The sequence below is a fragment of the Equus quagga genome, chromosome 11 (genome assembly GCF_021613505.1).
Source record: "Equus quagga isolate Etosha38 chromosome 11, UCLA_HA_Equagga_1.0, whole genome shotgun sequence".
In the NCBI taxonomy this organism is placed as follows: domain Eukaryota; kingdom Metazoa; phylum Chordata; class Mammalia; order Perissodactyla; family Equidae; genus Equus; species Equus quagga.
Genome location: NC_060277.1, coordinates 93258450 through 93269777, shown reverse-complemented (window position 1 = coordinate 93269777; position 11328 = coordinate 93258450). Strand labels below are relative to the sequence as shown.

General features: G+C 52.6%; 1 protein-coding gene across 1 annotated transcript; it reads left to right on the top strand.

Annotated features, from left to right (window-relative positions):
- The first annotated feature begins 7184 nt into the window (after positions 1-7184).
- Positions 7185-10439, top strand: EPOP (elongin BC and polycomb repressive complex 2 associated protein). Its single transcript, XM_046676628.1, has one exon. The coding sequence runs from the start codon at positions 7699-7701 to the stop codon at positions 8836-8838; it is 1140 nt and encodes a 379-aa protein (XP_046532584.1). The 5' UTR covers positions 7185-7698; the 3' UTR covers positions 8839-10439.
- Positions 10440-11328: the final 889 nt, after the last annotated feature.

Below are 11328 nucleotides of genomic sequence, written 5' to 3'. Positions count from 1 at the left end.
AAATATTTCCCCCAAATGAATAAATATACTAAAATGTTAATAATTATTACCATAATTACCCATCTAGGTAATGGGTATGTGGGGGTTCATTTTACTATTTTCTACTTCTCTTTTGGTTTGAAACGTGCATAATAAAGAAGATTTTTAAAAATGTATTTGAGTGCCCCCTATGTGTACAACTATGGGCTAAGGCAAAATCTAATGTGGTCCTTGTCCCCATGAAGCACAGAATGTGGTAGGGGAGAGGTGAATGATCAGTTAATCACACTAACAAATAGTGACAGGCAGATGAAAATGCTCTGAAGGAAAGTTATCCAGTTCTTGAGGCGGGATAATGATGAAGGCTGACCTGGTCACAGTCTGGAGGGGTAGGGAGAGGTTATCTTCGAGGAAGGAATGAGTCAGTGGAACTCTTGATAGGAGCAGGTGTTGGCCAGGCACAGGAGAAGGGAGGTGGGGAGAAGTTTACAGTCAGAAGGAACAAGGGCCAGCCCGTGGCCTAGTGGTTAAGTTTGGTGCACTCTACTATGGTGGTCTGGGTTCTTTTCCCGGGTGCAAACCTATACCATTCATTGGCGGTGATGCTGTGGTGGTGACTCACAAAACAGAGGAAGATTGGCACAGATGTTAGCTCAGGGAAAATCTTCCTCAGCAAAAAAAAAAAAAAAAAAAAAAAGGAACATCTTCCTCAGCAAAAAAAAGAAAGAAAGAAAGAAACAACATGTGCTAAGGGGGAGTGAGGGCTTGTTGTTTCGTCACTAAAGAGTGGCTGATGGGAGAGAGGACAGGACAGGGGAGGTGGAAGGTGAGGGAACCCACCGGCCCTCTCCAGGAGGACCTGTGGGTGGGGTTATCAGGCTTAGGTAACCCTACATATGAGCCAAGTTAATGATTTCACTTTCATCATGAAAGCAATGGGAAGCCATTAAAAGGTTTTGAGCAGGGGTAACACAATCCAATTTGTGGCTTAGATAACTGGTGTCTATGTAGAGAGCATGGCAGGATGTAGGGGTGCTGCCGGCTCGAGTCAGATGGAGGTGGGAATAAGCAGACATGGGGTGTAATGATGTGACTTGCTGAGGTGTTGGCTCAGCGGTGCCACGATGACGCCTAGGTTTCTGGCTGTGGAAGTGGGTGGATGGAGGAACCATATATTGGGACATGTTTCCCTGGAAGCAGAAGGTGTGGCAGAGGCAGATCGCTGATGATTTGAGACAAGTTGAGTTTGCAGGGGTCTTGAAATGCCTGAGGTAGAGGCTGAGTGGGCACTGGCGGTCTTGGTCAGAGCTGAGAGGAAAGCTCCCGTTGGCCGGATGGTAATTGCAGAGCGAGCACAGACGAGTGTACAGAGAGAGAAGAGAGACGTTCTGGACCGAGCCTTGAGGAACCCCGACGTTTGGGCTGAGGAGGGGAGAGTGAGCCTGCGCTGAAGACCAAGAGGGAGCAGCTGGTGAGGCAGGAGGACACTAGGAAAGCACAGTGCCCAGAGGGCGGGAGATTGGAAAGTTCCTGGAAAGAGGAAGTGGCCAGTCACGTGGGATGCTGTTGAGAGGTCGAGACGGAGGGCTGACAAGAGCCTGCTAGTTTTGATGCGATGGAGGCCACTGGGACCTCAGCAGGAGCTATTTTGGTGGCGGGTGGGGGTGGAAGCAGATGGAAGCGGGTTGAGGAGTAAGTGGGAAGTGAGAAAAGGAAGACAGTGTGCAGACAGTTCCTGGGGGAAGTTTGGCTGTGAAGGGATGGAGAGAGGGATGGGGCTAGAGCCTGTGTGGTCAGGAGAAGAGTTGACTTTTTAATGGGAGAGACATGCTGATGGGAGTGGCTCTGCAAGAGAGATAAGGGCTGACTCTGAGCAGGAGGATGGCACAGGACCAATGCCAGGGCATCCCTCTACTTAACAGGAGGGAAAGATGTTGGTGGCTGGTAGTTGGTGGCACACAGGACGGGCACTTGCCTGCCTCTGTTCCTTGCCCATACTGTTTCCTCACTGGAATTCTCTCATGCCTCCTTTGCGTATCCCTGCTCATCCTTTAGATGATGGAAGTGGAAGATTACCTGCTCTGAAAAGATTTCCCTCCTCTACCATTCCAAGGGTGGCCATCCCTCTATTGCTCCTTCTCAAATTAGCCTGTAATGTACATCTCCCCCATTGCCTCTGAGTCCCCAGGGCCTGGCCCAGGGCCTGCTACAGGTGGGTGCTCAGTGACTGCGGAGTGAGTAGATGAATGAACTACCTATAGACATGTGGAGGGAGAATAGCAGGAGGAGGGCAAGCCTGGAGTAATTCCTGGGGGGATGTGGAGCAGGGATGGGACGAGGGAAGAAACAGGAGGAGGGGAAAATGCTAAGCTACTGCCCAGAGCACTTGCATTTATCAAGGGCTTTTGTGGACCAGGTGCTAAATGTATGGTTTCTCATTTAATCCTCACGGTATGCCCAGAAGGAATATTGTCTGCTTGTATATTACCTGGCTCACCCTATTTTACTAGAATGTAGACTTGTGGGAGGGTTGTCTGTCTGGTCACCATTGTGCCTTGAGCACTCGATAGGCGTGTAGACAGGGGTGCCAGACAAAACACAGGGTGTCCAGTTAAATTTGGATTACAAAGAAACAACAAATATTTTTTTTTAGAATAAGTAAGTTCTGTATTTTTGTGCTAAATTTGGCAATCCCGTATATAGTAGATGCTTAATAAATATTGTTAAATAAACATTGCTTGATTAGATGACACCATGGGGATGCAATCAGTAAATTCCAGACTGTGGGAAATCTAGACAACAGTCTGGTACCTTCAATGAATACGTTGGAAGGAGAAAATAAAAAGAGATAAAGGAGGAATTTATAGATTAAAAGAGAGTTGAGACATATCAACCACTTGAAATCCTTCTTTGGATCCTAATTCAAAGAAACTAAACAAATTGTAAAGAAAAAATATTATAAGATAATTAGAAATTTGAACACTGATTGGCTATTTGATGATTTTAATGGATAACAATTCTTTCTAGGTTTGATAATAGCATTGGGGTTATGTTTATTTTTCAAGAGTCCTTATCTTGGGGCTGAAATATGTACTGGAATATTTAGGGGTGAAATTATGTGATGTCTGGGATTTGCTTCAAGATAATACAGGGTGTGTTCTGTATTTGAATGGTGGTTACATGGGTGTATTCATTTGTGAAAACTATTTGAACTGTACATTAAAAATGCACGTTTTATTGTGTGTAAGTCATACCTGAATAAAATTGATTTTTTTTCCCCAATGGGAGTAGGGGAGGAAGTGGGTGGGGGCAAGGGTAAAACAAGGTTGGCCACAAGGTGGTAAGTGTTGACGCTGGGTGTTGGGTACATGCAGGTTCATTAAATACCCCTCTGTTTACTTTTGTGTAGGTTTGAAATTTTCCATAATCAAACATTTTGCGATTGCATGCAGACGCTATTCCTATTTTAGAGACGAGGAAACTCCAGCAGAGGTTAAGTAACTTGCCCCCAAATCACACAACTGGTAAAAGGATAAGTCTGGAATATGAACAGAGCCATCTGAGTCCAGAACTTAAGCTATTAACTGTGGGTGCAAATTTCCAGAGGGTGTAGAGCAAAGTGTGGGTGTTGGCTTGGGGGTGATGCAGCCCTACTAGGATGGAATAGAATCTGACTTAGGGAATTCTGGAAGCAAGATGAGCAAAAATGTTAGCCACAGCGTGGTGGGGTAAGAAATGGCTTCCTTCTTAGGTTCATTGTCATGGTGTAGACTTATGGTCATGAGTGTGGATCATGAGTGTGGACTCAGGACCCTGCTCCCTGGGTTTGAGTCCTGGCTCTGACACTTGCTAGCAGTGTGACCTTGGGCAAGTCACTTAAAATCTCTGTCCCTCAATTTCCTCATTTATAACATGGACATTCATAGGAATGTCAAATGATATAGCCAGTATGGAAAATAGTGTGGCAGTTTCTTAAAAAGTTGAACCTAAATTTACCATATGACCTGGTGGTTCCACTCTAACATGAAAACATATGTCCATACAAAGACTTGTATGCCACTGTTTATAACAGTATTATTTGTAATAACCGAAAAGTGGAAACAACCCAAACGTGATTGGATAAACAAAATTCGGTGTGTCCATACCATGGGATACTCCTCAGCAATAGAAAGAAACAGACTACTAATAGGGGCTGCAACCTGGGTAAATCTCAAAAAATTAGGCTTTTGTGAAAGAAGTCAGATGCAAAAGAGCACATATGCTAGATTCCATTTTTATGACACGGCCAGAAAAGAGAGATCTATAGAGACAGAAAGTAGATTAGTCACCTGGGGCTGGGGGCGGGAACAGGATGTTACTGCAAGTGGCCATGAGGGTTCTCTTAGGAAATTTTCTGAAAGTGGATTATGGTGATGGTTGTATAACTCTGTAAATTTACTAAAAATCATTGAATTGGACACTTAAAATGGGTAATGTATGTTATGTAAAATTTTTTTAAAAACAAAAGTATCTCATAGAATTGTTATGGAGATTAATAACATACAGTGCTTAGAACAGAGACTGGAATGCAGTCAGTGCTGTAGAAGTTATTATTATTGGGCTGGATGTCTGGGGCCGGTTCCCTGCTGTGTCTTCTCGCAGGGAAAGAGCAACCGGGCAGGTCCCCTGCTCCCAAATCCGCAAACACAGGCCTTTGGGTGAGACCGAGATGGGCCACGAAGGGGAAGGGCTGGCTTCCAGGTCCCTCGGGGGCCTTCCTATCCTTTATTCCGGAGATGTCAGATGGGACCCAGCATCCAGCCTCGGCTCTCTTTTTCTGCTCTGAAGAGAAGGGGCTCCGGACAAGGGTGTTTCCTCCTCATCCAGTGCCCTCTACTGTAGGCAACAGGAATTGCATCAACTGAGCCAGCCGGCTCTCATCACATTTCCACCCTCCTGACGATGTTGTGAGGACGCTACTGTTGTCTCCTTTTTCATGATGGGGACATTGAGACCCAGAATGTCTAGGTGACCTTCCCAGGGTTGCACAGCTGGCACCCTCAGCCCAAGCTCTCTGAAAAAGGAGGCTCGATGACTCCAGGTCTTTTCGGCTGGAGAGTTACTCACACTCATTCCAAATGTTTGTAGAGCACTTCCAGGTCTACAAAAGGCTTTGCCTTCCTGGCTGTATCCTGGGGTGTCCGATTCCAGGAAGAGGAAGAAGGGAAAGTGGAGATGGAGGGGATTCCTCCAGGGAAGGACTCTCAATAGTAAAGATTCCCAATAAAGCCCCTAAACTCAGATTTGGGGGACTGGTAGCTTTTGGAGTGGGAGAAGGAGGAGGCCATTGATCTACACTGTTATATAAGCTTCATTCATTTTTTTTCACACCGAAAAATTTCTTGAGTGTTCTCTCCTTGTGTCAACACTGTACTAGGTGCAGGAATGAAAATATGAATGAGACTCTAGGGGATAAAAGGAGTTTCCCAGTCCAGGTTCCCTCAGGTGGGGCCAAGACCTCTCCCCAGGCATCTCAGCTGCTAAGTAGGGCTGGTGTTGGCTGGGACTGAAGCAATGCCCCTCTGCCCCAGAAGCAAAAGAAATCTGGCACTACTGTCTCAGAATAAGTGTTCTCAGCACTGTCGACCAGAAGAGACAGCTGTGAAGATCATCATCCTTCTAGAACTTCCCCCTGTGTGTGTGTAGGGAGGGGCCAGGGCTCTTGGGGCACTCAGGAACCCTGGAGTCTAGACTGGCAGGACCCCAGGGTCCCCCCTCATGACAACTTCCCTGAAGACTTCAGCAGAAGATGCTAGGGGGTGTGTTGAGCAATAGAACACCACACTCCTTGTTCCTCAAGTCTTTGCCCCACCTTGGGGGCTTTACCTCGGGCCTCTGCAAAAGGGAGGTAGGGGAGGCAGACCTTCTGGGTCCCTTTCCTCCCAAATATTATTTGATGAAATGTAGGAAAACAATGCTTCTGTTGTCACCACCAGGAGCGCCAGGAAGCAAGCTGCGTCATTTGTCCCCTAACAGAAACCCTCTCTTACCCTGGCCCCAGAATGAGACATTTGTCTCTGTGACCCTCCCTCTGCACACACACCCTCTTACTCCATGTACTCATACCAATGTCTCTTTATATTTCTGGGGATGGGAGGCAGTCATATTCCAATAACCTGATTTTTATCAAGAGAGAAATATTCTGGGGATTCATTGACTTACCAATATTTACTAAGCATCTATTATGTCGGGCACCGTTCTAGGCAGTGGGGATGCAGTAGTGATTAAGACAAAATTCTCATCAGCTCATCTCCAGACTAATGGGAGAGATGGACAATAAAGAATACATTCACAGACTTCTGTGTAACAGTAAGCTCTACAGAAACTAAAGGAGGGTAAGGAAAGAGAACGTGTTGCAGGGAGGCTGTCCTCCCTTATCAGGATTTTTAGTGGGAATTCACTTTTTCTTTCCTTTACTCTCTTTGGGGGAGATAAGATTGAGGGTCTGTGTGTCCCCTCCTCTGGCCTCCTCAAACCATTTTGGCAGCTTAGGCCTCAGAGGGCAGAGTCTTGGGATTCAGGGCGGCTACACAGCTAGCCCCGCAGAATTTGGTTAAGGGGCCACTTAGAAACTGCATTAGAGAAATGGAAGCAGGTACCGAGAGAGTCTATTTATCGTCTTCCGTGGGCGTAATAATACTCCTCCTCCGAATTTATTTTTTCCTTTGTTCATCTTGCACACACCCAATTCCTAACTACTCATTCGACTTTTTTTGAGTCCACTGTGTGCCAGGCACTGTTCTGGGGACAGGAACAGAGAGGTAGGGAACATTCTCTGTCTGCAGGAGTCCCTGCCGTGCAAAGCTTGCAAACCACCATCGCCTCATTTCACCTTTTCCATCAACATTGTTTCTGAGATTCATCTACCTTGATTCACGTAGCCTCAAAAGGTAGATAGGAACAATCCCATTTTACAGATTCGAAAACCGTGACTGCTAAGGGAAAAAACAATTGCTTTGCGACGACTGCACACCAAGACGCCACCGGGCCACGTGCAGCCGCGCATTTCGCCCCTCACGATCCCACCCGCGCGCTCTCCGTCCTCGCCCCCTCCCAGCCGCAGCCGCGCCGGGTCCACGTGTGTGTGTCTGTGTGCGGAATGGGGACGGGGGCGGTGCCGCCGGAGGGGTGGGGTCCGGGCTAACGTCACAGGCAGTGCTGCCCAATCAGCGGCGGGCTCGCGGCCCCGGCGCTGGTATTGGGGCAGCGAGGGGGCAGTTCTCTATAACGCGGTCTCCGGGAGCCAGCGGGGAAGAAAGAAGCCGAGCGGGCGGAAGGCGCCCTCCCCGCCGCCTGGGCCCGGGCACCGGGTGCCGGGCCCGGGGTCCTTCCCGCCTCCCGCGGCCGCCGGCCGCTTTGTTTCCCCAGCCTCTGCGCTCCGGGCTACTCGAGAGGGGCTCCCGCCGGGGCTGCGCAGGGAAAGCGGCGGCAGGAAGGGCGGCCGACCGCGCCGGGACTCGCAGGGACCCAGGAGTCCGGCCGCCGGGAGGGCCGCGTGACGAGATCGAGGAGGGAGCCAGAGCTCCGCGGCCCAGGGGTGCGGGCCGGGGGCGCCCGTGAGCAGAGACCTCCCCGTCGAGGGGGGGCGATGTTCCCCTCGCCCGTGGGCTCTTCGGGCAGCCAGGGCATCCCGCCGCTGGGACCAGGGCCCCCGCAGTGGGCACCCCCCCGGGCGGTTCCATGGAGACTCTGTGCCCCGCTCCCCGCCTCGCAGTGCCGGCGTCCCCGCGAGGGTCGCCCTGCTCCCCTACACCCCGGAAGCCGCGTCGGGGGACCCAGGAGTTCTCTCCGCTGTGCCTGCGTGCCCTTGCCTTCTGCGCCCTTGCCAAACCCCGGGCGTCCTCTATGGGCCTGGGGCCTGGGGAGCTGGCGCCGCGGGCCCCGGTGCTGCTGGGCCCTCGCGACCCCCTGTGCACCGGCAGCTGGTCCCCGGATGGCCTGAAGCACCTCGCGGGACAGGCCGGGCGGTCCAGCGATTCAAACTGCCCGGCCGGCCAGGATGCCGACGCCGCCGTGTGCCGGGGCCGCGGCGAGGAGGAAGAGGGCGGAGGCAGTTTCCCGCACTTCGGCGCTCGCTCCGGCGTAGCTCCCGGCCGCTGCCCGGCGCCCCGGCGCCCTCGGGAATCTCCGACCAGCTCTGCCTCGGCTCCACCTAGGCCAGCCCCGGCTCTCGACTCCCAGCCTGGCCCCGCCGCCAGCCCGCATCAGGAGCCCGCTTCCCGGCCTCCGCCGCCACCTGCGGGCCTCGCCACCGAGCCCGCGGATCCCGGGCCCGCGTCGGAGCCGCCTCCGCCGGGCCAGACGGCCGCGGTCGATGAAAACTCCCCGCAGGCCGCCCCCGAGGCACCAGCCGCCAGCCCCTCGACGGCCAGCGGAGCTCCGGCCGCGCCCGGCGATCTCCGCCAGGAACATTTCGATCGTCTGATCCGCCGGTCTAAACTTTGGTGTTACGCGAAGGGCTTCGCCCTCGACACTCCGAGTTTGCGCCGGGGCCCCGAACGGCCGCCAGCAAAAGGGCCCAACCGAGGAGCCGCCAAGAAACGCCGGCGGCCGGCGCCCCCCCATCGCAGCGCGCAGCCCCGCCGCCCAGCGCCGACGCTCCCCACCGCGAGCACCTTCAGCCTCCTCGACTGCTTCCCCTGCCCCCCGGCCCTGGTGGTGGGCGAGGACGGAGACTTAGGGCCGGCATCCTCACTTCGCCTCCAGGGAGACTCTAAGCCCCCGCCTGCCCACCCGCTCTGGAGGTGGCAGATAGGGGGGCCCGCTGTCCCTGAGCCCCCCGGCCTCAAATTCTGGGGGATCAACTTGGAGGAACTCTGAGCGCGAGACCTCTTCTGCCAAGGGGGGAAAAGTTGGGGCCACAGCCAAACTGCGGGCTTGAGGGTCGAGCCTCGCTTCTCACATCTGCCTGTCCCCTCTATGGCTTACGGCCTGTGGTCAGAGGGACCTCAAATGACAGTGATCTTCAAGCACCTAACTGGTTGAAGTGACACCCCCTCCCCCTCATCCTCATCCTTTGGAGACGAGCCAAAGGCTGGAGTCAGGAGAAGGCTTAACCGAAAAAGGCTTAATGACATAGATTCCAGCCCCTCCCCTCTTCCATCTCGGATCTCTGGGGGCAGGGCCTTCACCCCAGGGGGAGCAAAGGAGGCTACCGCTCAAAGACAAGAAAAAAAAGAGGGAGAGAGACCTTGGTGATGGACAAACCGGTTGTTTCTGTGGGCGAGCCTGGGGATGAGGGGGCTGTGGTGGGGGTGGGGAGGTGATTGGCAGCTCCCTGGGGGCATCCCCCACCCCCACCATCAGGCTTTTAACCCTTCACTCCCCTCAGGCCTTCCCTAGATCTCCAAGCACCACCGCAGCGTTCACGGAGGAGGAGACAGCTTGGGCAAGGGGAAGATCACCCCCTTCCTGTTCTTTCCCAGGGCCCCCCAATTCAGGTGACCCCTAATGAGCGAGGTCTTCAGTCTCAGCCAGCAACTCTTCCCTTTTGTCCAGTTTTGGAGTTACCCTCTTCAATTTTCCCTGTTTGCTTTCAGTTTATAACGTCTGATGGGTAAAAGAGGACTCCCTCCCCGCCCCCATAAATCAGCCCCCTCCTCTAGTTTACTCCCGGTACTAGGAGGGGCAGGGCTGAGGGCCTTCCTCCCCTCCAAAAGTGCAAACTTTGCCTGGGGAAGGGGCCAGAGACGTCCCAGGGAAAGTAATGGAAGGTGGAAGAAATCAATAAAATCAGACCAAACAAGCTGCCTTTCGAGGTCCTCTCCACCGATTTGTGGATGGGAGGGGGTGGAGGTTGAGGGCAGGCCTGGGTCCGTTCTTGGGACACCCAAAGACACTCAGCCCCCTTACCGGGTAGAGACAAGCTGCTTTTTGTGAAGGGGTAAATGAAAGGGCTCTTGGTCCAGGCACGAGGTCCAGTGGGGTTTGAAGGGGCAAAGTTTGGGTTTGGATGGGAACTGGGCAGAGGTACCTTCAGCTTCCCTCCCTAACTTCTGGCATTTCGGGAGTTGTCAGGGACCTGATGGATCCGAAGTGGGCAGGGCCAGGGGATTAGTTTTGAGGTCAGAGGTTCTGTTTTCTAGGGGGGAAGGGAGAGAGAGGCCTGGACCACGCCCTCGGGCTAGGAGGACCCTCTAGAGTCCAGAGGAGTGGAATCGCTTTCTCCTCCACCCAGGTGAGGTCAGGGGAGGTTAGCTCAGAGGGAGATTCCACGCTTAGGTGTGAAGGGGACCCGAGGGTTGTGGCTCTGCCCAACAACTGAGGGACCCAGTGACCCTTCTGCCTACACTAGTGAATAGTGCCCCCTTTTCCCCCAAAACGGGCTGAGGGAGGAGCAATTCCCACATACGATACTGGGGAAGGACTTGTCTCCTTTTCTGTGAAAATGCTTTGTAAAAAGTTGTTATTGTTTGCGTAGAGCAGATTCTTGAGAAAAACTGTCTTGGACCACAAAAGTTTTGTTTTAAAAGCTGTCTCTTTTAATTTTTCCTTCGCTGGGGGTGAGGGTGGGGGTGGGGTGGGTGGGCGTGGGGTGGGCACTGCTCTCTTTCTCCTCAACATCTGGCCTTTATGAACCCTGCTGACCTCCCCTCCCCCCTCCAGCTGTGTTGTGGGGAGGAGGGGGGAGGGCCCAGAGAGTGCCTTCCATTCCTGTGCTTCAGGGGTATCCGTCTTATCTTGCCCCCCAAGAATGGGGGAAGGCAGAGGGAGAGAGCAGATGTGAGGGGTGGGGAGGGCGTCGCGATGAAGAGAGGGTGATGTTTGCAAGGAGAAATGCAGGCAGGCACAATCCTGTTTTTAAAAAGTTCCTTGCTGTTAATAATGTGGTCCAGGTCAGCTCTGGCCTTTTTGACCAGCCTGGTCGGGATGGCGTGAGCTTGGCTGAAGGAGGAAGGAGTGCTGGGTCATGAAATACTCCTTGTGGACTCTCCTCCCAGGAGTGGGAGGTGATGCCGTTCTTTTGGCTTCCCTCCTCTTCTCGTAAGTGAAAGTATTAGCCCTCCACCTGGACGAGGGCTGGGCAGTGAGTTAAAAACACACCTTTTGGCCAGATCTGGAACTTCCCTCCTTGCTGAATGGTTTAATTTGGAGAATCTCAGGGCTGGAAGGGTCCCTAGAAACTTTCTAGTCATTTTACAGAATAGGGAACTGTATTAGTTTCCTGGGGCTGCCGTAAATTGCAACAAATTTGGTGGCTTAAAACAACAGAAATTCATTCTCTCACAATTCTGGAGGCCAGAGGTCTGAAATTAGGGGGTCAGCAGGGCCGTGCTCTCTCCGAAGGCCCGAGGGGAGAATCGCTCCCCT

Coding starts and splice junctions, on each gene's coding strand:
- EPOP (XM_046676628.1), top strand. CDS start 7,699: ATGGAGACTCTGTGCCCCGCTCCCCGCCTCGCAGTGCCGGCGTCCCCG.